This window comes from Polyodon spathula, chromosome 6 (assembly GCF_017654505.1).
Source record: "Polyodon spathula isolate WHYD16114869_AA chromosome 6, ASM1765450v1, whole genome shotgun sequence".
Lineage (NCBI taxonomy): Eukaryota > Metazoa > Chordata > Actinopteri > Acipenseriformes > Polyodontidae > Polyodon > Polyodon spathula.
In genome coordinates this window covers 50,492,688-50,518,294 of record NC_054539.1, presented here as the reverse complement: position 1 = coordinate 50,518,294, position 25,607 = coordinate 50,492,688, and the positions used below count along the sequence as shown (strand labels likewise).

Below are 25,607 nucleotides of genomic sequence, written 5' to 3'. Positions count from 1 at the left end.
TATATGATATATGACATATATATATATATATATATATTATATTATATATATATATATATATATATATATATATATATATATATTATATATATATATATATATATATATATACACACACACGCACACGCACACATATACAGACATACATACATACACACACACACAGTTGTTGTCAAAAGCTTACATACCTTCTATTTGCAACAATGTTATTTGCCAATGTATTAAGTGTTATAAATATTGTTTGATACACTATACCTACATGGCAATAGTGTTGATATACTTTCACTTGTATGTATATACTTTTTACCTGTATGCACATTTATGACTCCACCTCTATAAAAGTCAATGGAGTTAATTCATAAATATTGGTTCCCTTTGCCTTAACTCAGTTCATTCACCAGATTTTTAACTACCACTTGGTAAGACGAATGACTGTTCAACACACACACACACACACACACGAGGTATCATTGCCATTTAAGTATAGTGTATCAAACAATATTTATAACACATTGGGGAAATAACACTGTTGCTAATGATGAACGGTTATCACTTTTAGAAGTCTATTCGACTATCGACTCAATATCCATTTTTAAATAAAGAAGAAACACACACACACAATCTGACAAAGCACTCTCTTGCTCTCAACTGCCTGAAATCTTCTCATAAGCTCTTTTGAATTCCTAACTATCTAGGGTTGACAATGCTGCAGAACAGAAAATAATAATAATTAATAATAATAATAGGCTAGAAGTTTATTAACTCATTAAATATTACGTAATACAAGAAAGAATGGCAACCTGAAACAAAATATTATAAAAATAATTGTCAGTAATAATAATATTAAATGAAACGTAATACAAGAAAAAGTAATTTAAACCGTTTATGTTTATTATTTAAAACAAAATGTTAACCTGTCTCACTGACTAAACTATGAAATGAGTCAACAATAACAGATACATACAAGTGAAAGTATATCAACATCAATGAACCTTTGCTTTGGTTTCGAAGGTGATTGATCTGACATGGACTGACCCTGTATTTATACAATGTAATGTCCAACGCTTTTCTCTTGCAGAACGAAACGTCAATAATAAGGTGATTGATAAATGTGTAAAAAATGGAAACACACTGTATGGAGCAGTTTCAATTCAATATACTGCATTAGTTTATTATCTCACAATGCTTTATAACATTAAACACCATAGTAACCATGACCCATCTACACACTAAGAAGTTATAAGCTCAGTTTACATTTAACCTTAATGAGAGGTCAAAGGTCACAATGAAGGTCATTTTTTAATAGAGCATATATGGGTTCCTTAATTAACCATAACCTTACGAGCACTGTAAGGCGTTAGAAGCTAGTTTTACATTTGATCCGAGAGAGGTCAAAAGGTCACAGGCAAGGTGATTTTTGGATAAAGCATATATGGGTACATATCTGTGTTATATAGTAACCATTAACTGAAATAGACTCTGCAAGGAGTTATAAGCTAGTTTTACATTTTAAAAGGTGAAAAGTCACAGGCAATGTCACTTTTGTATAGAGTACATGGTATCCTATATATGTTCCATAGTAACCATTAACCTATCTGCACTTTGTAAGGAGTTATGAGCTAGTTTTACATTGACTGAGGGTTTTTAAAGGCTTTTAAAGAAATGAGTCAGGTGACCATATTGATTTACCACAAACACATTTTTGAAAAAGTCAACTGTATTGACACAGGGATGATGCTTGTCAATTCTGGAGTGAAGAACTAAACTGTTCGACTGAAGCGGTTTTAAATTTAGGAACGAAACCTAGGTGTTGTTTTACAAAAGAACACCATCTTGCCATGTTTGAATTTCACTGTCCCCAGGATGATGCCTACCAAAGTTGGTTAAATGGTTTGCAAACAGAAGTAGTTTTGATTTTTGGGCACTTTATGGTGAATTTGGTGGCAGCCATTTTGATAGTAAAATTTATTGCAGCACCTTCTGCTTCGCAAACTTGAAGCAGGTTTGGTTGATGACATATGCAAAGTTTCAGATCAATCGGTTCATCGCTTCCCAAAAAGAAGATTTTGAAATGTTCTTCAAAAAAAATGTGTCAGGCCGCCATCTTGGTTGATGCAGGAGCGCAATTTTTTTTTTTTGCATCTGAACTGTAATCTTCATGGGATGATATCTGCCAATTACACGTTGATTGGTTACACCACGTAAAAAAAACAACAATAGGCTTCCCAAGCCAGCTTGGAAGCCTGATAATATCCATTTAAATACAGTTATTAATGTTAAAGGTGCGTTATGCTGTGGAATTCTTTACTACATATTGGCCATATTCAGTTTTAAAACTAATGCAGTAGTACAGCACCGCGACTACATTATGGACTGTCGCAATAGCTACTGTAAATTGGATTTGCACAGCAGTTGCAAGAGACACGTGTGTTTGGTTGTCTTGTGAATACATAACAATGGCATCCAAGCAAAGTGTATGGAATTGTTTTGCAAACTCTGCCAAGGAAATATTTCATTCAAAAAGAGGAAGCACACTTATTTAATGAGCTCCACAATATTTTATTTGCTTATTTATTTTTAAATAAAGGACTACTTATTTGATCTTTTTGGTAAGAAACTATCTGTGCAATAACTGCTGATTAAGTATTCCATATTGCAAGCCGCACGGTTATTATTAATGGACCACAGAATTACCACTGACATACACCTTTCCAATTTAGTTCTTGAGAAGAATATTTGCCCCAGTTTTCTTTAAATCCTCAAATTACACACACTCACAGGCACCTCCAAAATTATTGGCACCCTTGATAAAAATGAGCAAAAAAGGCGGTATAAAATAAACACAGGTATTGAGCTATATTTTATGTTCAAAAACATGGGAAAACCATATTCTGTTATACTAATACAATTGCTCAGAGAAAATGCTTATTTTTAACACGCAATACATTTTTTTTTTTTTCTCAAAAAGATAGGTGTCAAAATTCTTGGCACCCCTAAAGATTCTTATAAATAAAATCAAACAAAATTAAATCTGCATTAACATTCTACTTTTATAAGTACATCTCAGTCTTAAGGAACTGTATTGTGGCCTTCCATGGCTTCCTGTTTCACTGGGGTATAAAAATGAGGTAACAAGCATGTAAAATCCATTTGTCATCCATCACCATGGGGAAAGGCAAAGAACTCACAAATGAAGAGAGACAAATGGTTGTTGACCTTCATAAATCTGGCAATGGGTACAAAAAAATAGCTAAAAACCTAAATATACCACTTACCACTATTGGGGCAATAATTAATAAGTTCAAAACCAGTGGAACAGTGGTAAATCTGCCTGGGCAAAAGGAAAAATCCAAGGGCCACAGTTGGAGAATTACAGAACTTGGTTGCATCTTGGGGTCATCAAGTCTCCAAACCTACAATTAGATGCCACCTCCATGCCAACAGCCTATTTGGAAGGGTTGCCAAAAAAAAGCCTTTATTGAGAGCAACCAACAAATGTAAGCGCCTGGAGTTTGCTCAACGGCATTGGCACTTGGATTGGAACCGGGTGCTAGAAATTACAATACCACAATTAGAGCATTTCTATTTTTGAAGGAATGGTTCCTTTGATGTGTATCAATTGCAAAGTATTAATATTATTAAACCCTAACTGCTGTAAATGGCACAATGTGGAAAGTGTTAAAATTCCAGTAATGAACCCAGTATCAGATATTTCATACACTACTCTGTGCAGAACCTATAAATGGTTGTAATAACCAAGTATACAATAGTCTGTACGTGGTAGCCTACAAAGCCAACCCTGACTAAAGCAATTGCTGTAAAGAATGCTGCTAGTCTTTGCTTTTGACAGCAGAGGAATCTTATTTGATGAAAGGCAGAACAGTCACCATTTTAGGTCACAGTGTTTCATGAATATAAGGATGTCTATTTCCAACGACTCATTAGAACAGGTGCTGCAGAGACAGGGGTGCTGATGGATTAACCTAAACATATACATCCCCTTAGAGGGATGGTTATATAAAAGACAGGGCAGAATGCTAAAAAGTACTGTCTTGTTTGCAATTACTTCCTGTGGACAGGCAGCATCATTTCAACAAAACAATGAAACAATGCTTGTGTACATTACGTGTTAAATGAGTTCCTGGTACGGTAACGTATTCCACTGGTCTGGCTACTGGCTTCAAACAGTGATTCTGAGAGACTGGAGGATCTTAACGTATAACACTGCACCAAAACAGCAACAAACAAACAAATAAATACATAAATCTGGCATTTTACCCCACACTTCATTTATAAATGTCAGATGAACTGTACTATGATTAAGCAAGTGCAAAAAAAAAAAGAGGTCACTGTGGCTTTGATCATAGACGGAATAACTTCTAATCAATATAATCAATCTCAGCTTCTCAATAACTGTCCATAGCTCAGTTACTCAGAGATGAGAGCTCAAGAAAAGTAGGTCACAATGAGCTCAATTCAGACACCCTCAAGAACAGGTTCTGAGGAAAACCCATACAAAAACAATATATCTAAGTGTTACTGCACGATCCCCTTCACTGTGCATACTCATCCTCCGTGGAGTATAACAAACCTGTAGACAGGCATGTCTACCCATGCTACCAGTTGAAGAGATTATTTATTACTGCCCATACAGTTTTTATTCAATTATTATTACAAACACAAATCTTTGTGTTGCTTTAAGGGGTTTCTAGATAAAATGCCTTTGAACAGTTATCTGGGAAATTTGAGAAAATAAATGGAAAAAATGGTCATGCATCTGAATTTCAGATGTAGCAGTGACCTATTTACTGTATCACCACTATCCAATGGGCAGCCAGCTGTCTGCTCCATTACTGGGGGAGGTTTGGCCACAAATGATTTCATCCTCAACTGCTGATAATTTACTAATTCGGTATTTAACAAGCCAGTTACAATGCTACTACAGTACAGTGTGATAATAAGGTAAACAATCTGGTGCAGTAATTATAAGGAGGTGATTAATCGTAATTAAATTTGCACAGCATGTTCACATTTGTAGTTCCCTGAAGGAAGCTCAGTTTTCAGCCTGTGCGTTTCCTATATCAAATATGACAGATTACAGGAGCATTGTCAACAAACAGTATTATTTTTTTGTTTGTTTCTTTAGGTTAAAATATTTTAAGAAGTTCCTATTAAATGTGAAATAGCAGCTATAGAATGACAAAGTAGAATGTGAACTAGCTTACTTAAAATAAACTGTACACACTTGCCGGATCTTTTTCCCTTAACTGAGGAAAAAGACAAACGGAATGAACTGGTGATTGGTTTGAATCCAACCTCTCCAACCCATTTCAAATTGTGTTTTTTTTATTTTTTTTGGTAAATTAGTACCTGGAGACAACTGCCTATCCTAGGTAACGGTGCGTCGCCCATATATAGCATAACATGGCAGATTAATTAGTGCTGTAACCTCCCAAAAACGGCTAATTCCTGTATTGAGATAGATATGTGTCTTTAGTAAAGGCCCAACTGCCTACTACAGCTGCCAACATAGAAAGCCCGAAATTTAACAAATCAGTCATCCCACTTGCTCATTCAAAACAGCACCTTAAACCCATGCTTTCGAACCACGAAAACGGCTGCCTTTAATGTTTTTCTACAGAGCTATTAATAAACAGACACTGGACAGCCTGCAGCAACGATACACCTCCATGTGTTTGAACCAGTTTGAACCGCAGTGGGTCTGCAATTGCAATTTGCTTTAAAGGAACTGTGCCTACTATGTGGTGTGTCCCTGAAGCCTATCACGCTGTGTCTGCTCTGAGTCTCTGTGCCTGGCATGGGTACATATTGATAACACATCAACACCAGGTCACATGGCTGGAATGTTAAATTGCATTCTCAGGCAATAACAAAAAAAGGTTGTATTGCTCAGAACCAGACTAATCCACATTTGCCAGGAACTCCCAGACAGTCAGACAGTAAAAGGGTACATGCTGACCTACATTAAGAAACCAGTTAAAAAAAATGTAATCTGCAGGTACTGCACCGATTACTGTCTGGTTCACTATAATATTTCCCTTCAATATACGGTTCATCACACTGCACATGTACAACACAAAACAGAAAGCTGTAAGCAAACACGTTGTTCTGTATGCTACACTGTGCTGCTGTACTTTACATCTGGAACATTTCAAAACATTTTAGGCTTTTACTTCCCAAAGTGATATTAGGTTGAATGGAAATCAGTTGCAACTCTGTTAAATGTGAGTATTACAAGAATGTGACAATAACCAAAGTGATAACCAATTGACTCCCAATAAATAATAGACATTACAATAAAACAGAGAGGGTCATTAACAGGACTGATATTATGTGGGCTTGACTATTTGCAATTGTACAAGGATTAAGCCATAATGCCAAAACCATGTCAATGCTCACTGGGAAAAGCTGTATTCAAATCATTAAAAAAGGAACGTTTTTGGTATTGTCTCCAATAACAACCATAAATGTAATGGACAAACAACCTTAAGGCAAGGCCATGTGTGTTGTGTGCCATAAATTCTGTCCCCTGTCGGGTGAGATGAGGTAGAAAGCTCTACAACGTTAGGTTATTATCATAACCCTGGTTCCCTGAAATAGAAATGTAACCATTTCTGAATGGGTATTTACCTCCTAAAGACACGAATCCTGAATATTGCATACCAAAGCTGCTCTTTGAGCCTGTGATGCAGTCGTGGCCCCGCCCCAGAGGGTATAAAAGGACTGCACACAGATCCCAGCATCATTTTTCCTTCAAGCCTGCTGCAGTCATGGACGCTGTGACCTTGAAGGTTAATGGTTATATTTCAATTTGAGGGAACCATGGTTATGATAATAATTGAACGTTCCTTTTCAAGTACGAAATGTAACTGTTACTGAATGGGTGAGCGTAGCAAAGCTGTCGCACGGGCAATGTTGTGGAACGACCAGAATGCTGCAAGGCTAAGCCGAAAGCCAACTGTTGCGTTAATATTTGGATCCCCGGTAACAAGTAGCTAGAGTGAAAAAATTGAGGGAGAGTATCACTTAGAACATAAGAAAGTTTACAAATGAGAGGAGGCCATTCGGCCCATCTTGCTCGTTTGGTTGTTAGTAGCTTATTGATCCCAGAATCTCATCAAGCAGCTTCTTGAAGGATCCCAGGGTGTCAGCTTCAACAACATTACTGGGGAGTTGATTCCAGACCCTCACAATTCTCTGTGTAAAAAAGTGCCTCCTATTTTCTGTTCTGAATGCCCCTTTGTCTAATCTCCATTTGTGACCCCTAAACCTTGTTTCTTTTTTCAGGTCAAAAAAGTCCCTTGGGTCGACATTGTCAATACCTTTTAGAATTTTGAATGCTTGAATTAGGTCGCCGCGTAGTCTTCTTTGTTCAAGACTGAACAGATTCAATTCTTTTAGCCTGTCTGCATATGACACACCTTTTAAGCCCGGAATAATTCTGGTCGCTCTTCTTTGCACTCTTTCTAGAGCAGCAATATCTATTTTATAGCGAGGTGACCAGAACTGAACACAATATTCATGGTGAGGTCTTACTAGTGCACTGTACAGTTTTAACATTACTTCCCTTGATTTAAATTCAACACTTTTCACAATGTATCCGAGCATCTTGTTAGCCTTTTTTATAGCTTCCCCACATTGTCTAGATGAAGACATTTCTGAGTCAGCAAAAACTCCTAGGTCTTTTTCATAGATTCCTTCTCCAATTTCAGTATCTCCCATATGATATTTATAATGTACATTTTTATTTCCTGTGTGCAGTACCTTACACTTTTCTCTTTTAAATGTCATTTGCCATGTGTCTGCCCAGTTCTGAATCTTGTCTAGATCATTTTGAATGACCTTTGCTGCTGCAACAGTGTTTGCCACTCCTCCTATTTTTGTGTCGTCTGCAAATTTATCAAGTTTGCTTACTATACCAGAATCTAAATCATTAATGTAGATTAGGAATAGCAGAGGATCTAATACTGATCCCTGTGGTACACCACTGGTTACCACACTCCATTCTGAGGTTTTTCCTCTAATCAGTACTTTCTGTTTTCTACATGTTAACCACTCCCTAATCCATGTACATGCATTTCCTTGAATCCCAACTGCGTTCAGTTTGAGAATTAATCTTTTGTGCGGGACTTTGTCAAAAGCTTTCTGGAAATCTAAATAAACCATGTCATATGCTTTGCGATTATCCATTATCGATGTTGCATCCTCAAAAAAAATCAAGCAAGTTAGTTAGACACGATCTCCCCTTCCTAAAACCATGTTGACTGTCTCCCGGGACCCTGTTACCATATAGGTAATTCTCCATTTTGGATCTTATTATAGTTTCCATAAGTTTGCATATAATAGAAGTCAGGCTTACTGGTCTGTAGTTACCTGGTTCAGTTTTGTTTCCCTTTTTGTGGATCGGTATTACGTTTGCAATTTTCCAGTCTGTCGGTACCACCCCTGTTTTAAGAGACTGCTGCATGATCTTGGTTAGCGGTTTGTAAATAACTTCTTTCATTTCTTTGAGTACTGTTGGGAGGATCTCATCCGGCCCAGAGGATTTGTTTATTTTAAGAGCTCCTAGTCCCTTTAACACTTCTGCCTCGGTTATGCTAAAGTTATTTAAAACTGGATGACATGTGGGGCATGTTGTCCGTATCTTCTTTGTAAAAACTTGTGAAAAGTAATCATTTAATATATTTGCTATTTTTTTTCTTCATCTACAATTTTGCCATTTGTATCTCTTAAACATTTAACCTTCTCTTTGAATGTTCTCTTGCTGTTGTAACATTGGAAAAACATTTTGAATTGGTTTTAGCCCCCTTAGCAATGTTCATTTATATTTCTCTCTTGGCCTTTCTAACTTCCTTTTTGACTTGCGTTTGCAGTTCCGTGTACTCTTTCTGTGTACTTTCTTTTTGGTCCTTTTTTAATGCTCTGTAAAGTGCCTTTTTTCGCTGAATATTTTTTTTAATTGATCTATTAAACCATTTTGGCCATTTACTTTTACATTTACACTTCTATGCCTGTGTTGTAAGTGCCGACTGGGAAGCTGCCCTTAACACTGTAGTTACAAAATCAGGGTTTTGAGGATCCACGACATTTAGCCTGTAGAACCTAGTAAAGGTATTGGGAGTAGCCCATACCGCCACACTGCATATGTCCGACAGAATAACCCTGGAACAAAGCCCACGAGGTAGCAAGGTCCCTCACTGGATGGGTCGTGAGATTTGGACAGCCACTGCTTAGGCAGGGCTTGACTATGGGACTTGGTCCCAATGCAGACAAAAATTTTTCAGACTGCCGCCAACTTTCTTGTTCTGTCAACATAATACACGAGAGACCGTGATTGAATTGTAGCGAATAGCTGGTCTGAATGGTAGTAAGCACCCAGATGTCTGTGGTGTACTGGAGCCAATAGTCCAGATGGCTCCCTGAGAAGGGGCCCTGGGCCTGTGGTAGCAAACTCCTAGAGCTGCTGTTTCGCTGTGCCTTCTGTCTTTGCACAGGGTGGCGAGACCTATTATTGCCCCCGTGGCAAGCAGTCATGGGCAGGTCTCGTGCATTACCTCTGGCAGCGGGCGCAGCTGGCTGTGCCGGTTTTTCACCAGGTTGCTGCTGGTTTATGTGCCAAAGGCTGTAGCATCTCGTCAGACGCAGCTAGGTGCCTGGACCAAGGCAGCAATAGAAGCCTCAACTGGCAGAGAATGGGCCAGGCCCAGTTCTTCTGTATCATCCACCCTATATAGGGGGTCCATCATACGGGAAACAGCAGGAGCTGTTACCTGATGGTCCCAGAAAGACTGGATTTCATCCGAGTGAACTGGTGGACGGGGAGATATGGGAGAAGCAGTAGGCTCATCATCAGAAATTCATTGCTTTGCTTCCGTTGCTGTAGGCCAGGGAACTTGCAAGGTTGCATTGGCCCTTTTTATTAGCGGTATGAGCTCGGCCAGCAGGCAATGCTTTACCGCTGGGGACGTGCTGTTCCTCCATGCCCTCAGACGGGAAGGCCAGTTCATGTTCACCCTCCTCCTCAGAGGCAGCGATGGACAGTATGTCCTGCTGTGTCCAATCTGTGCTCTCAGCCGGCCCCAAGAGGGAAGGTGAGGCCTGAGGGTCAGAGTGTTACCGCAGCAATTCAGCAAGAACAGTTCCCCGGTGGGAAACAGCTGCCCAGGTTTTTTCCATCTGCTCCTAGCCTGCCGTTCATCTGGAACGGGGACTCTTCTTCCTCCTCCGCGGGGGAGGGGAGGGAGAGACAGAGCTCGAGGATGTGGAACACCGTGAAGATGGTTTCCTGCCTGGGCTACAGTCCTGGGTGCGTCGTCCACTCTCTCTTGCCACAGAGCCATGGGGCGAGGATGCAGCAACCTCTCTGCGAGCAGTGATAGGGGAAGAGTCCTGAGCAGGAGTAAGGGATGCAGAATGCTCCTTAGATCTGCAGGACAATCTCCTCTCAAGCATGCGTTTGGAGAAAGGGGCACAAAATGTGCAGAAGCTGTGGTTAACTAGTGCCTGATTGCAATGCTCTTAACCCAGGCAGGAAGCGCACATGCTGTGCTTGTCTTCCATAGGAATAATGCAAGTAGCAAGCAATGCAGTGTACAGTTTGGGGTTGTACAGCTGTTGCCTCAATCTGCTTTTACATCGACTGGGCAGGGACTGGTTCGGTGACTTTAGCATGGGTTCGGTACCAGGTCGGAACTGTGTCAGTTTGGTGTACTTAACACCAGATCATGGTTCGGAACCGGTTCAGTACTGGTAATTTTAGCACCGAGTTGGTGTCGGGATGGCACCAGGTCGGTTCAGTACCAGTATGATGACTTTAGCACCAGGTCAGTGCAGGTACAGCATGAAGTCGGAACAGGGTCGGTACCATGTCGGCTCGGTGCCGATTTGATGACTTTGGCACCGGGTCAGTACAGGTACGGTACTGAGAGGGCAGCGGGTCGGGTGCAGAAGCAAGTCGGGGACCTCGGTACCGTTCGGAATGGGTACAGGCCCACTGGTTCGCAGACACCACGGGTGGTAACTTGTAAAAGCCACTGGCAAAACCAACACGAGACTGAGGGAAGCCTGCATGCTAAAAGTCGTCACCAAAATGGCATCAAGATACTGATGTTGAAATTGCAAGCAACAACCGAAGCGAGTATCTCGGTCCTGCACAGTGCTGCCAAGCCCAGCTGAAGTACTTAATTACATAAACAATATAAAACGTCTTGTACAGTTCTAAAAAAGCAAAAAATTTGAAATTAAGTAAGTTCCAGATGGAGCTTTGCAGCCTGAGGGAAGAACACAAAGTCAGCCGACTTGTATTGCTGGATCCCTGGGAAGGAAAAAGGAAGCAGCGGGATGTAACTAGCGTAGTGCACACAAATGCATACGTAAATAGAAAAACTACAGCGATTAGTTAACTATCATATACAAAGTGTGTAAAAACACATACATGTGAAATATATACAGATATAAGCAACAATTACACTTATCTGAACAAGACTCTCCGTCAAGTCCAGAATTTTCAGGATTCTGGTCTTTTGGAGGTACATACCCATTCGGTAATGCTTACATTTCGTACTTGAAAGGAAACCACAAATGTAGAGTGGCCCGTTTGCATAGTGGCTGAAACACAGAAAAAAACAATGGGGAACACAATGGCACAATAAAAATGCCAATAGGGGTTTCAGGTGAGACCCAGATAACCTGATGAATTAATTATGAATGTGAACATCACTGAGTGATATAAATGATTGACAGATGAATGATTGAATGAATGAATGAAGCAGAGGCCTCAAACACACAGGTTTAGAATTTTTCAGTTAAATCAACCATGCACATATGGGAATCAACTGTGCCCCACATGGACACATGTGAAGTTTTATTGCATCATTTTGTTCCCTTGGCTTGTTCTGTGCCAGTACCAGAATTCAATAACTTTAAAATGACTAAGTCACAGTATGTGTCCATATACTTCAAGTGACTTTATGGCAGCCGCAGCTGTTCTGAGATAGCTTTTCTTCACTGCAATAGCGCTCTGAATTTATGAATGGAGTTATCTTTCTTCAACCTCTGTTTAGATATGCAGTGGTGAAAGTTTTAATAAACAAATGGTCTGGTAGGTACAGTACTAATCACTACTACAAAAATGAGGATTGTGCACATTTTAGAAATGCTGATTGGTATACAAGACTGTGCTCAGTATCTTGAATACAAAAACATGTAAATAAATAAATAAATAAATCAGGTTTTCTGGAAACCAGCAGATAATGCTAGAAATGTGTTAAAGGAATGTCTAGTCCAGGGTTTTCATACTTTCTTGGCTCTCGGGCCCTAGTGAAATCCTGTTTTTGATTCCCTGGCCTGGGTGAATATTGCTTTGGTGTCATATCTCATGGCCTAACAGAGGTCCCCAGCCCTCAGTTTCAGAACTAGTGCTCTAGTGTGTATTGAGTACACTAAACTAAATGGAGTTCAGCCTGAAGGTAATACTTTGTTTTTCACTAAAACACACAGGGAAAGAAACACCAATTTATTTTAAAGGATAAAGGGGATCATGAGTTCAAATGGCTCAAGTTTATCAGCATTCACTCCACAGTAAAAACTTGACTGTCCTAGTGTCCCCAGCCCAGAGTCAGCATATCTGTCTCTATCTACAGTACTGCACCTGCACACATTTCCAGGTCATTCATAAATCCTTAACTGCAAGGTGATATGTTGAATATGACCTTTCCACAGTTTTGAATATTAAGGCATTGACCCATTTTAATATCTACATGCTACTTGTGGAATGGACAGGGTTTTTTTTTTTTTACAGCTGCGAGCATAAACGTGTTCTCCCAATTTAAACCTTGTTGAGCACGTTAGGCATTCTTTAGGACATTAACTTTAACGCGGACTTAAAAGATGCTCTTAAAACCAAGCAGAGCTGATACGGATGTTCAAACACCTCATGAGGCACAGATGTGCTGCTATAGCATATGAATCACAATGTGTAGTAACAGATTCTGTGAAACCTGTGGGGGGGGGGGGGGGGGGGGGGTGCTACTATACAATGAATAAATTACTGTAGGAAAAAAACATGATAGGTCTGACAGTCTAGTGTGTTACTTCTGCCAATCAGTATAAATCACACACACACACACACACAAAGATGAAATGAAGGGGTGGGTTTTAGAAAAAAAGGCGGCGCGTCACCTACCTGTTTAGAAAGCAAGGTCATGTGAAACTAAAAGAACAGAGGGAGAAACAGGAAAAAACGAATTATTGGGAAAACTGCAGCAAAACCACCCAGAACAAGTATAAGCATATCAAATGGCATCGGACAGTTATATATAAATGGAAAAAAAAAAAAAAAAAAAAAAAAAACAACAACACACCTTTACATTAAACTTCCCCCATGTGATCCTGACTAATTCAGAGCGCTAAAGCTAGCAGGCACAGGCAGGATCAGCAGCTACAGTACAGTGGCAATTTCTCAGTGATGGCACTATCTTTATGTCCTTTACGCACTCCAGAAGTGATTTCTATTTTTACTATGCAGTCCTATTCCCTTCCTAACAAGTAACCAGGCATAACGATTACTTGATCCATCTTCCCTTCTGAATCTCTTCTAAGTTAACCACATCCAGCATTCCCACTAAGCTTTTTAGATATTGAGAAGCTTGCTATTTTGACTGAGAAAGGGTAAATTATCAGAGAGAAAACTTCAGCCACACAGTAACCCTTTTAATATATTTTTGTTGCATTATACAATTTTGAAACAATATTCCAACACAAGTATCTAAACAAATTTACAATTTACTTTAAACTTCTATTGTGGCTCTGCCTGTGATTTTGATTCATCCTCTGATCCTATGCAGCCCTGTCAGTTGTTATCATAGATACAGACTGCATGCTTAACTGGTGGCCTGCATAAAATTGCTTTATACTACTGCATAAAACACTCATCTGCACTGCCTTCAATTGTAACCATCTTTAGGGCTGCTAACTGTTCCATTCTTGGTAACATCAAATTCCGTTTTTAAAAAATGGCCAAATCCATTTAACATAAATACAATGTTGCTAGTTAAAGTAAATTTAATAAATATTACCACAACCCTGAACAAGAGGTGACTGAGGAGGTGAGGGCAGCGTGAGTGGCTGTGTTATGTGGTGTGATCTATGAATCTGTGAGAGCAAGGACATCAAGGTGGAGTGAGAGGAAAGCATCTAAAGGTGGCTGCGGCCTGGTTACAGACTGAACGTACGTTCCAGAGGCCTAATTTCATTGAGGAGTGAAGGTAGGGAGGGTTAGGGATTGGGGAGATCAGGTGATGACGAGGGAGGGGAGGTTTTACTGTAAAGGCCAAGGTAAGTCAGGTTGGTAGGAGTGGAGCGACGCAGGTTAATTACTTTGCAGCAGGGAGAGATTGGAAGGAGATGGATGTGAAATGTAAGGGAGGTGCTGAAAGGCATGGAGGAGTCTAGAGTAGGGACTGAGGGGAAATGGTGATCAGAGTAGCTCAAGATGCCAGGGGCAAGGAGAAGTTGGATGAGGAGTATAATAAAAGGAAGGGGCGTGGTAGGGAGGGATACAGTGCAGGGGGAGGAAAGGGAGGGGGAGCAGGGTAGGGACATTAGAGTGAAGGACTCGCTTTCACAGAGCCCGAGGAGTTGGTGAAATCCTGTATGCTCTCACCTACACAGGAAACAGGGGGAGGGGGGGTGGGGAAGAGAAGGGTTAAGACAGACTCACTCACACTGAGCCTGGGAATTAGCTATAGAGTCTTACATACAGAAGCTGACACTGCAGAAAGCAGTACTGAAATCCTCCGATTTAACTTAACAAAACTCTACACCTGTCTGAATTTGGATTTGGCTCTGAACTGGATATTAAATTAGCTACCTATATAAAAGTATATGTGCTTTTAAGGTTATCCCTGAAATTTCCCAACACAATAACCTGTTGAAATTATAGCGGCATGACAGCTCCGCAAAAGTTACAGTTTCAACTTGGTTTGCATGTTAAACTCAACCATTGAAAACCAATGATTTTCAACCATTAATATCTCAAAGTTATGAGATAGAGTGGTGTAATTTTGGAACATAAACACTTTGTGACATTGTCTCTTTAAATGGTTTATCAACAGGATTAGTATTTTAAAAAGATAAAAGGGGGGTACAAATATTCAAAATTTCCCCTGTGTACAATATGGATTAGAATGTAATTTTTCAGCAGTCCTGTAAAACTAATATCTACAGGTATGATACTCTGAGCTGGGGTAGCAGTCTCTGAACACTGGCTGGATTTGTTGCCATGGGATATATTGTTACAATTTTTTGTAACAAAGTGCCCATGCAAAGTTTAATAACATTTAGCCTTCATTATCCCAGCTAATTAAAGGACAAAACTCATGCAAAATAAGATAATAATCACAAATATTTGGATACCCTGGCACTAAAGAATGCCAAGTTTCATCACAACTGAATGAGCAATTCTCAGGAGATAATGCAGTTCTCCCCTGTAGCCTTGTTGCCAGGTAGAAGTGTAAATGGGAATAGTACTGAATCTAATTAGGTAGCAAAATTAATTTTAAAACCACCCCTGATAAAACATTATTAACAATGTTCAACAGTTGATGATCAGAGGAGCAGTGAAAATGTAATTTTAAACAGTTTTTTTTTTCCTGCCCCCCTTAGGACTGTTTAGTGGAATTTTTCCTTGTTAAAAAGGTATTGTTGCTGAGGTTTTAATGTATTTTCTTACCTCAGTCATTTTCACTGAATGCTACCTTGCCCATTGCATCAGTATCTATGCTAAAAGACTAACCTCAATGCAGCAGAGTTACGGATGGTACGGCCTTTTCTGACTTTTTTGTAAGGAGTTCCCTTCTTTAGTGGCTTCAAGCTTAAACCATAACTATTATTTAACCACTTTGTGTTAATATAATTTAATGAAATCCTATATAAAACTCAGCTAAAAGAGCAAGTATGGTAACAAATATTAAACTCAAAATCTGATAAGTGTGCGTCAACCTCAAAAATGGGCCTTTACACAGTCTGACAAATCTGTTCTTCAAGTTTGATGTTTTTGTATCAGAGGAAAAAGTAGGCTTAAATTGTGCCTAGTTCAACCATGCAGGCACAGTACTCGCTACAAGGACATTATTGTATTACACATTCTTAAACTTCGCTTTAAAATATTATTAGTGTTCTCTACTTTGGTGGAAAATTAATTTGATTAATACAATTATGCTCTATAGATCTGCAGCAGATCCCAAAGCACTGAATGTTATTTTTTTATATATATATATAGATACTTTAAAAAAAAAAACAATCCTAACTGAAGCTCAGAAGGGGCTAATTTCCTGTACACACAATTACCATGTTTGATCCAGCTATTGCTCCTTTCCCAAAAATCATCAAACCCAGTAACCTCTTACTGTAGCTGTCCTTTCAGATTTTACTCTGCTACACCAGGGGAGGGGAACATAATACCTTAGAGATGGGAAAAAGGTTCAAACAAACTTTAAAACATGAATTCCTGTGCAAACCTGGTCCATAAATAACTACACTGCCTGCAGTGAAGAGGTGACCTATCAATAGACTTTTACAATGAAGCACAACTTCTTCATAGACCTCACATGAACAGTACCTTGGACAAGAACTTGGTGTTTAATTGATAGCACCTGCTACTCAGACAGATTTATGACTGCTTGATGCTTCCCTCTCCCCCTCCTGCCAGTGAGTCTTTTTTGTAAGAAGCCGGCTGTAAGAAATATATCTTATTATTATTGCTTTCAACAGACTTTAATACAACCAACAATATATATATATATATGATAATAAAAAGGATACCAGAGTATGCATTCCCACTGGGGGCTGTTGCTTCAAGATGCTTTAAAACCCCCACATCACAAAACCTAGAACTACTTAAGGTAAACTTAAGTACAACAAGTTTCATGAAACAAGACATTGAATTTATTCATTAACCCCTTAACATACTAATAGATTCTCATCATGTCCTATGTAAGCAATGTTCCTTTTCAAAACCCGAATGAACATTATCACTGTGGGTAATGTACAGCAGCAATTAAACATTTATGTAGAGTGCAAACCTCAGACGTTTCTCACATACCCTTTTTAACAGGCAGCCAAAATCGCCTACCTCCTCTGAGATGCTCACACTTACAGCATTTATTACAACTTACTGCTTAAAATGGCAGAAAGTGGTTTGTAACGAAAGGCTGCGAGAGCATGGTTTTATAACCTTGCCACAGGGACACCTAAAAGTCCCCTCTTACAACCTGTTTAGGTAGGAAAGTTTCAATAATCTTGTTTAGAGCTTTCCGGCTCTAAATACGCAGTTAGTATAATCGAAAAGTAAATAACCATCGCCTTCAGGCAGTTGCCCTGTACATGCCAAAATGTACTGAAAGTAAAACACTGCAGTAAAAAAACATATTATATATGTATGCATGCATGCACACAGACAGGACATAAATTAATTACGAACAAGAGGAGGCCATTCGGCTCATCTTAGCTCCGGTTCACAGTTGATCTCAAAACTTGGTCAAGTTGGGTCTTAAAGGATCCAAGTGATTCTGCCTCAACTGGACTAGGTAACCCATTCCATACACTCACCCCTAAGTCTATGCATACTAAATTTCCAACTGTATGCTCTGATCCTGGTTTCTGTGCTGCACATGGTACTGGTTAGGGTTAGGGTTAATTATGTCAACCCACAATCAATCATGTCCCCCCTATTCATCTTTGTTCTAGGCTATCTTCAAACCTCATTCCTCCAAACCCTGGGAATGCTAGGTGACTGCTTTGTATCAGCTGCAAATTTGAAACATTTGCTAATTATCCCCTGAACGAAGAAACGGGAGCGGTTCAAGCATGAAGCCCTGCATCACTCCACTGAATATGTGGCCCCAGCTACTGTAGAGGTTTCCCCTCTTACAATGACTCTCTGCTTCCTATTTGTAACAAGGCATGTATCCACTTGCATGCACTTCCTTGTATTCCAACGGATTGCAACTTTAGGATTTGTCTTTCATGCGTCACTTTGTCAAGTTTCATCACAAATTGATTTTTGTTCCCTGTATGCAAAAATATAACGTGCCATATGGATGTACAGCTCCACATGCAGACCCTGGCTTAAGAATGTGTGAACAAATGTCTCCAATATAGCCACCTGCCTGGGAATAAACCATTTTCACCCCAAAGAGCACTGTATTTACATTATGTTGGTGCAACAGATCATGGATTGCCAGCGTACTAAATCAACTGACACTGACAACCTACCTACAGCAGCTTGGAACTCTCTGATGAAGCAACCAACAAAATCCAACAGGCTTCAAATCTGCAGCACAAGTCCAAAATATCACTAATTCTGAGTTGCAGTCTTTTTCTGTTGCTGCCATTTCAAAAAGTGGAAGGGTTAGGTGCACAATGCAAAGGAACATTTATATTGGGGCAGTTACGTTTCACAGCTCACCTGCTAAGAATGCATGAAAATGATTTTCTTGTGGTAAACCTATTGTTCCAATGGCATTCAATCTAAATGTTGAATGCTATAGGAACAATATTTTTCCCCAGAGCCTTCCCCAAATATCCCCATATGATATTTTTACATAATGTGCTACAGAATTAACTGTGCTAGTAGAGCATGCATTATTGTTGCACTGGACATGGGTGCCGCTGTCCAAACCTTTTTTAAACTATATTTCACAATCTGCACATTTGTGGCACACAGGAAATCACAGACAAATAGCAGTAAGCAGTGTAAGAAGATATGAGAATCACAAAGGTACTTAGCAGAGTCATGGGAATAGTCTCATAATCTCTAAACTGCACAGTTGATTGTTACAGTAAAGGCATTCATAATTCTGGCCTGTGTATAGTATACTGTCAGTTATAACATTTTACTACTTTGCAAACACCATGATAAATTAAGCACCACATTAGACTGTTCAAAACCTGTGTGCTCATCCGTGTCCTTTATTTGAAAAGCAGTCGTGCTTTTTTCGATTTCTACACTTAACTACCAGTTGCAGGCAGCTCTGATCTAACCAACCGAAAAAGGGGAAACTTACCCTTCAAACACCGTACAGAATATGACAGCCCCTATTTAAAAGATGACAGCTTCAGAACCATGTGCAAGTTGAATTCACCTCCAAAACTAAGTGCAACAGTAGGGAAATGTTTTGACCTTTGATACAGCCATTCTGCACCAGCTTCAACCAACCAAGGCTTTAAATCAGGAGAGAGAGCAGAGGCCTCATTTTGTAACAGCTTGGATTTGACTTGAGGGTATAGATATGAAGGAGGACCAAAGCTGACCTGACAAGAAGAGTAGCAGACGTCATATCCTGGATTCCTACCATGTCTCATTTCTCTAGGTGCTCCTGCGATTTAATCCAGCACTACAGCAGAGACCACCTTATGTGCTGTCATCTGTTTCCCTGAAGTCAGTAGTAACACCTTTTTTTTTTTTTTTTTTTTTTAAATGACATCGAGAATCCCCTAAGATACTGTAGTCAGGCATCAAGATACCAGTTCATACTACAAAAAGATGTGAAGTTCACTAAATGTAACCCCTGTCTAACAGCCCTGCACACTCAGCGCTTTGGCTCCGTGTCGCTGCTTGTAAAAAGATAATACCCGTGCTATATAATCCTCTTTTTGCAAACAGAGAGCAAACATCCATGAGACAAAGTGGGTACAAATAAACACCACAACACACTGCAGGCTTTGTGGTTTTAAATAATTCAGAGCTACACGATGAAGCCCGAAGAAAATGTGTACTTTTTTTTTTTTTAAATATTTATTTTTTTAATTTAATTTTGTCGTTGCCCATGATTTTTATCCCAGTTCTCACCAATTTGGAATCGCCTGTAGGAATAATTTAGCAATTGATAACTGAAAGTTTATCTGGGTTGGTTAGTTCTCTTACTAACAATATTTAATTTAATACACAAATATTAAACAGAAAGCAGAAAAGTTAGAAAGTAAATCTTAGTCTCTCAGCACAAACACAATTCCAAAGCTCTCACTACATTCATGCTGGCTAGCAGGCAACTGAAATATGACACCACCTGTCTCCTCACACACAAACTGCAGCACAAGCAAGCTGTGACATAGCGAGTCGCTCCCTCACACATACAAACACAGCCTCGACAGAGATGATGCAGACAATCTTAGAATATATCACATTCAGCTTATTAATGGTATATAGATTAAGTGTATGGCAAGTTTACTTTTAAAGAAATTCTTCATACAACAGAGGTAGATTACTTCTAGTTACTAGATTAAGTTTCACGAAAAGTAAATTCATGAGCAGTGTGCAAACTAAATAATGAATAGTTAAATTCTATGTGAATGTGTTACAATTAATTTAGTTCCATGAAAGGAAAAAGCAACTGAAATTATACTCAACGGTTCCTTGAAGCTTAGACTTTTGGTCCACTGTTTTGGAAATTCAGTCTGTTGAAGTGTCCAGTACAAAAAGCTCTCCTCTCACAACAAAGTCTTCAATCCCACGTTGGATCAAACTTGGCAACAAAGCTTTTAATTCTCGATAGAATCAACAAACAGCTACAAGAAAGTCTTCAGTCCTCGGTATAGGATCCACAACAGCGCCCGTCCACTCTGTCCTCTTCACTGAATCTTTTAGCTACGCAGGTAGCAGGGCAGTTTCTTTTGGATACTGTGGTTTTAAGTATACAGCAGACCTAGACTGGTTTGTCTGATAAGTCTCTAATTTTCACGGCAGTCCTGCATCCAGGCCTCAGTCTCGTTGCTTGTGGTAGTTGACTCGCTTGCAGATTGCTTTCTCGTCTTGGGTCTGTTTTCAGGCAGAGTTCCCGTCTTGGTTCTGTTTTTAGGCCCAGAGTTGCAGCTTTGATTAGAGTGACAGCACCTTGTTTAGCATTCGATGTGGAGCGCAAAATGTTCAGGTTTTGTTTGGATATTCAGAGTCTTTTCACTCTGCTGAGTAGCCACTTTCATGAGCTCATTTGTGTATCTTGCCTTTTTAACTCACAAATCTTTGAGATTTGTCCTTGGTCTGCTTCCTTTCGGCCAGCAGCTTCTTGTTGCAGTTAGGACTTGCTGACATTTATACTTTGTCTTCCTTTCACCAAACCGCTTGTGTCTGCAGTTCTGCAGTCTCTTCACTGTCCTTTCAGCCCCACCCTGTCCAATTGCCCCCCTCCTAACCCTAGTCATCTTCAGTTCAGTATTCTTGCCAGGAACCAAGGGGCCCTTTTTCTTAAAACAGCAGTTTGCTCTTTTTCCTAAGACACAGCAGTTTCATTAATTAGTCCAGCTATATCATTAATACACATTCAGGTATTATCATCATATTCAGGGAATGTGTCCCACATGCCAATTGTGTTATTAATCCTGGTTCATTACTGCAACCCCCCCGGTGACTCTGGAAACGGAGGCTGGCGCACGCATCCCCCGAAACGTGTTCTTGCCAAGCCATCGTTTATCACACTGCGGATCCACAGTGAAGCCACCAGACCTATAGTGCCGGAGGACAACACAGATCTGAACGGCTCCACTGCAGACCCGCAGGTCAACCACAGGGGTCGCTGGTGCATACTTCTGAGTAATGGTACCCCAGTAAAATATATCCAGCTACACATATACTGTAGGCAGTTCCACAAACTAGGCAACCTTGCAGTCTAAATTTCAAAATCATCCTAATATAGAGGGTGTCATTTAGAAGGGAATTATCTATAGTTTTAAAAATGGTTTGACACAAACGCAAAACTGAATGTAACCATATGGTAATTGACATGTATCCAAGTATATATCAAAATTAATTTCTTACTGTGATTCCCTGAAAGGTTTCTTCGGTTTAATAAGCACTCAAAGTATTTCTGTTAAACATTCTATTAAGTTATATTTTAAACTAGGGATGCACCGAATCCAAGTTTTTGGGCCGAATACTGAACACCCCCTCTTGTAAACAGAATGCCACACAAGCTAAGCAAGACTGCATTACACCACATCTGTTTGAATCTATACTACATTTTAAAATGTGATGTTAACTGTTATCCATGTCATTATTTAAGGAAAATTATTATCTAAATTATCTATTTAACTTGATGGCTTAATGTCTTTAAAAAGAAAACTCCTCCTTTGTGTTTGATGCATTCAGTATGTAGGCAACATAGGTTGGTTCTAAGCAAAAAAATATTCATCAGCAGGCTACAAGAAGAAACAAAACACAGTATTTAAGAGAAAGGCTTTCAAGAAATATACTGGGAATTATTATCACACGCAGACATATGAAAATCCCCCAGGAATATTTTAGAATTAATTTATGACTGCACCGTAGGGTGTTTGAGATGAATTAACCACAAAAGTTTAAAAACAACGATTGTATTGGAAATTAACTAATAATAATAATAATAATAATAATAATAATAATAATAATAAAACTTTTAATCCTTTATTTCAAATTGTTGCTTTCCAGCAACCTTGGCTTTTGTTGTTAATGTTATTTTACTATAACAAGTCCCATACATTGTTGCTTTCTGACATCTTAGATTAGGTGTTTTGGGCAGTGGTTCACAGAATATTAAATAATAGTGAGTTCCCTGAAAACAATAAAAGGTTAACCCTTTAACTGACACTGATTTTACCAATCCTCAATGCCAGAGATCACATAGGAAGATGAAAAGGGGTTTTGCTTTTTTAAAAGGATAAACCTCTTCCTTTTCAACATCGGCGGGCCATTTCCTCTAAACCATGCTAGCAATTAGAGTTAAGGCTTTGCTTTCAAATACAGTGCAACCCATAAAGACTCAAGGGATCCCAAGAAGATGATGTGCAGTTACACAGGCACCAGGAAACGCCTAAAACCAGAGGACACAATGAAACCAGTCAAGAGGTTAAATTTGAATGATCAATGTCGGTTTGGGTGTAGAAATCTGGTACAACATAGAAAGTGGTCCACATCATCTGCTGTCATCACTGGAAATCAGACAAACAGCCACAGCACGAATGCTGCCTGACATCTGGGTGGAGGCTTATGTACCCCAGCCACAACTGTTGCCCGCTGGTGCCACAGTGGCCTGGAAAACGATCAGAAAGGTTTCAGGGGAACCAAGGAAAACATCCCAAGAAAATACTCAATGTGTACTGTGGATGCAAAAAAAAAGTGAATGTAACATCCCACATGGTAAGAATGCATCTGAAGGTGCATATATGATAAACACAATGTGTGATTCATTGTCCAATTTTAGATGGACGGATAGAATAAAAAGGTACAGCGTTAACCAAGCTGTGTAGTAACAGAATAAATTGTGTGTGTTAGTCTAGACAGACGAACAGCATCGCAAGAGGACAAGAACTAGAAATTACTACAAAAAGAATGAAAAAGGCACAATTTCTAGTTTTCCTATGGTACCTGCATTACTCATTTGCAGATAATTCTGCGAAACAAGGGTGTTCAAATCTGCAAATCAATTCAACTAGCCGTTTCAATCATCTGAAGACTACTCCATTAAAGTGGCTCTTATTGAACTGTTCACACAGCCAGCTATGCAGACTGCTCTTGCAAAATGCTGTAATAAGCTGTATTGAAAGAAATGTCTCCAAACCCATCTGCTGTTAGAGATTTTTATATTAAATGCCCAGACGACCAAAAAATAAATAAAAACTTGAATGCAAACTGCAAGCGACTCGAGGCACAACCAATTTCTGAGGTCACTTGACAAGAGTAAGTTTATGTTACTAGTATTATTATTATTAATATTTTTAGTAGTAGTAAAATGTGACTGATAACGTGCTTGGAATGGTGCCTGTTAAATAAAGCTTTGTTTTGCGTAAGTCTGCTGCAGTTGGTGCTGCTGCAATGCCAGCTTACTGTATATATCACAAGTGTGATCAATTACATGAAAATAAACAACGTGTGTGTGTGTGTGTGTGTGTGTGTATATATATATATATATATATATATATATATATATATATATATATATATATATATATATATATATAATCTATATTATAGTTGGTGTAGCAGGGCTGGAGCCCTGCACATGAAGAGGGGGGTTTTGTGTATACATTGTAAATAGTATTGTGTAAATTCAACGCTGACACTCCTGGGATAGTCTGCCTGCTGTGTGTTATTCCTGTGTGATAATCAGCAGGTAGGTGTGTTCCAGCACAGCGTCAGGTATAAAGAGGTCCTGTGTGTTCACCTCGGGACTGCTGCAAAGCATAGAGACCGAAATATGTTGCCGAAATCCTCAGATCACCGTGATGGTGAACAGGGAGAGCAAAAAGAAGCTGCCAAAATCGCAGGCAGCTGGGGTTTGTGTCGATTCATAAAGATTAGTTCAGGGATGGCAGATCCTCATAAAGTATAGCAACAGACCCATACAATTCCCATTCCTGAATACAGCTTATGGGCCGAGCTGTTGTCATAAATCATCTTGTCAGGTAAAAACCACTGAAGGGAAGAGCATGCAAGTTCAGCTAAATATCTGCAGGGACAAATCAAGAATCTTAACAAAAAAGGTGCTTTTTCTATAGGGTGGCATCCAATCTCTCACACCTTCTTGGTGGGAGGGGAGGTGGAGGGTGCCTGACTTTTTTTTTTTTTTGATATTGCTCCAGCAGCAACATGCACCCTTTATATCACGCATGAAGGAATTAAAAGGTGCAGGTACTCAATGATTTCAGAACATTGTCACACTATTTTTATATAGCTCCTTTTATAGTGGACCACCATCACAAAGAGCTTTACAAGATACGAGACTAAGGTGTGTGAACTATGCATCAGCTGCAGAGTTTACAACAACGTCTCACCCGAAAGACAGACAAGGAGGTTAAGTGACTTGCTTAGGGTCACACACTGAGTCAGTGGCTGAGCTGGGATTTGAACCAGAGACCTCCTGGTTACATGCCTGTTTCTTTAACCACTAGACCACACAGCCATTTTGTGTCCATGTATTCAAAAAGGATAAAAAGTAGCAAACTCTTTTTGGATGAACAAATTTGCATTAAAACACTAAGCAACCTCTTAATACATATTTTTCAAATCCCAGAAACAGCAGCACCACAGTAAGATAGGTCAAATTGTATTTACTGCACTTTAACAGATTACAAATTCAAGGTATAACTTTTTAAAACAATGCAGATTTCATTTATTGTGCCGTTCCTTTGAGGAGTAGCAGCCAAAATGTGAGCATAGCTCCTTCCTTATTACCGCAAAATGGCTTTTGATTTGTGAATAACAAATCTATCATAGCTCTCTATTTTTAAAAACCATAAAACAGCCACTTAAACCCCCAGCTATTAGAAATTACTTTTCGGGACGTCCATAAAGTTTAAATATAACATCTGTAGCAGGAATTCTTTGTTTTGCATTTCAAAATCCCCTTCTGTTTTGTGAAAAAATGAGCCACACTTGTTACCCTAAGCACACACCAACAATCCAAGCACACAGATTGGCAGCTTCAGGCCAGCCAGCCACTGCAGGTAATTAACGGACAGTTAATTACCTCCACGTCACTTAATAAACGCTTAATCTTCCCAGGTGTCTTAAATAATCATTCCTGAACAGTCTATATTGAAATTGATTTTGAACTGTG

At 39.3% G+C, this 25,607-nt stretch overlaps 1 protein-coding gene across 10 annotated transcripts in view; it reads right to left on the bottom strand.

Annotated features, from left to right (window-relative positions):
* LOC121317291 (serine/threonine-protein kinase MARK1-like) overlaps positions 1-25,607 on the bottom strand; it is an 85,264-nt gene that overhangs the window by 30,908 nt on the left and 28,749 nt on the right. For 4 of the 10 annotated variants that reach the window (XM_041253068.1, XM_041253071.1, XM_041253069.1 and 1 more), the window contains exon 4: positions 13,205-13,231. The exons of 5 other annotated variants lie outside the window; for them this stretch is intronic. In XM_041253068.1, coding sequence (XP_041109002.1) covers positions 13,205-13,231 — 27 coding nt within the window. Of the gene's footprint in view, positions 1-11,575; positions 11,629-13,204; positions 13,232-25,607 lie in introns of those variants that run through there. One more of the 10 variants, XM_041253075.1, reaches the window with a different exon arrangement.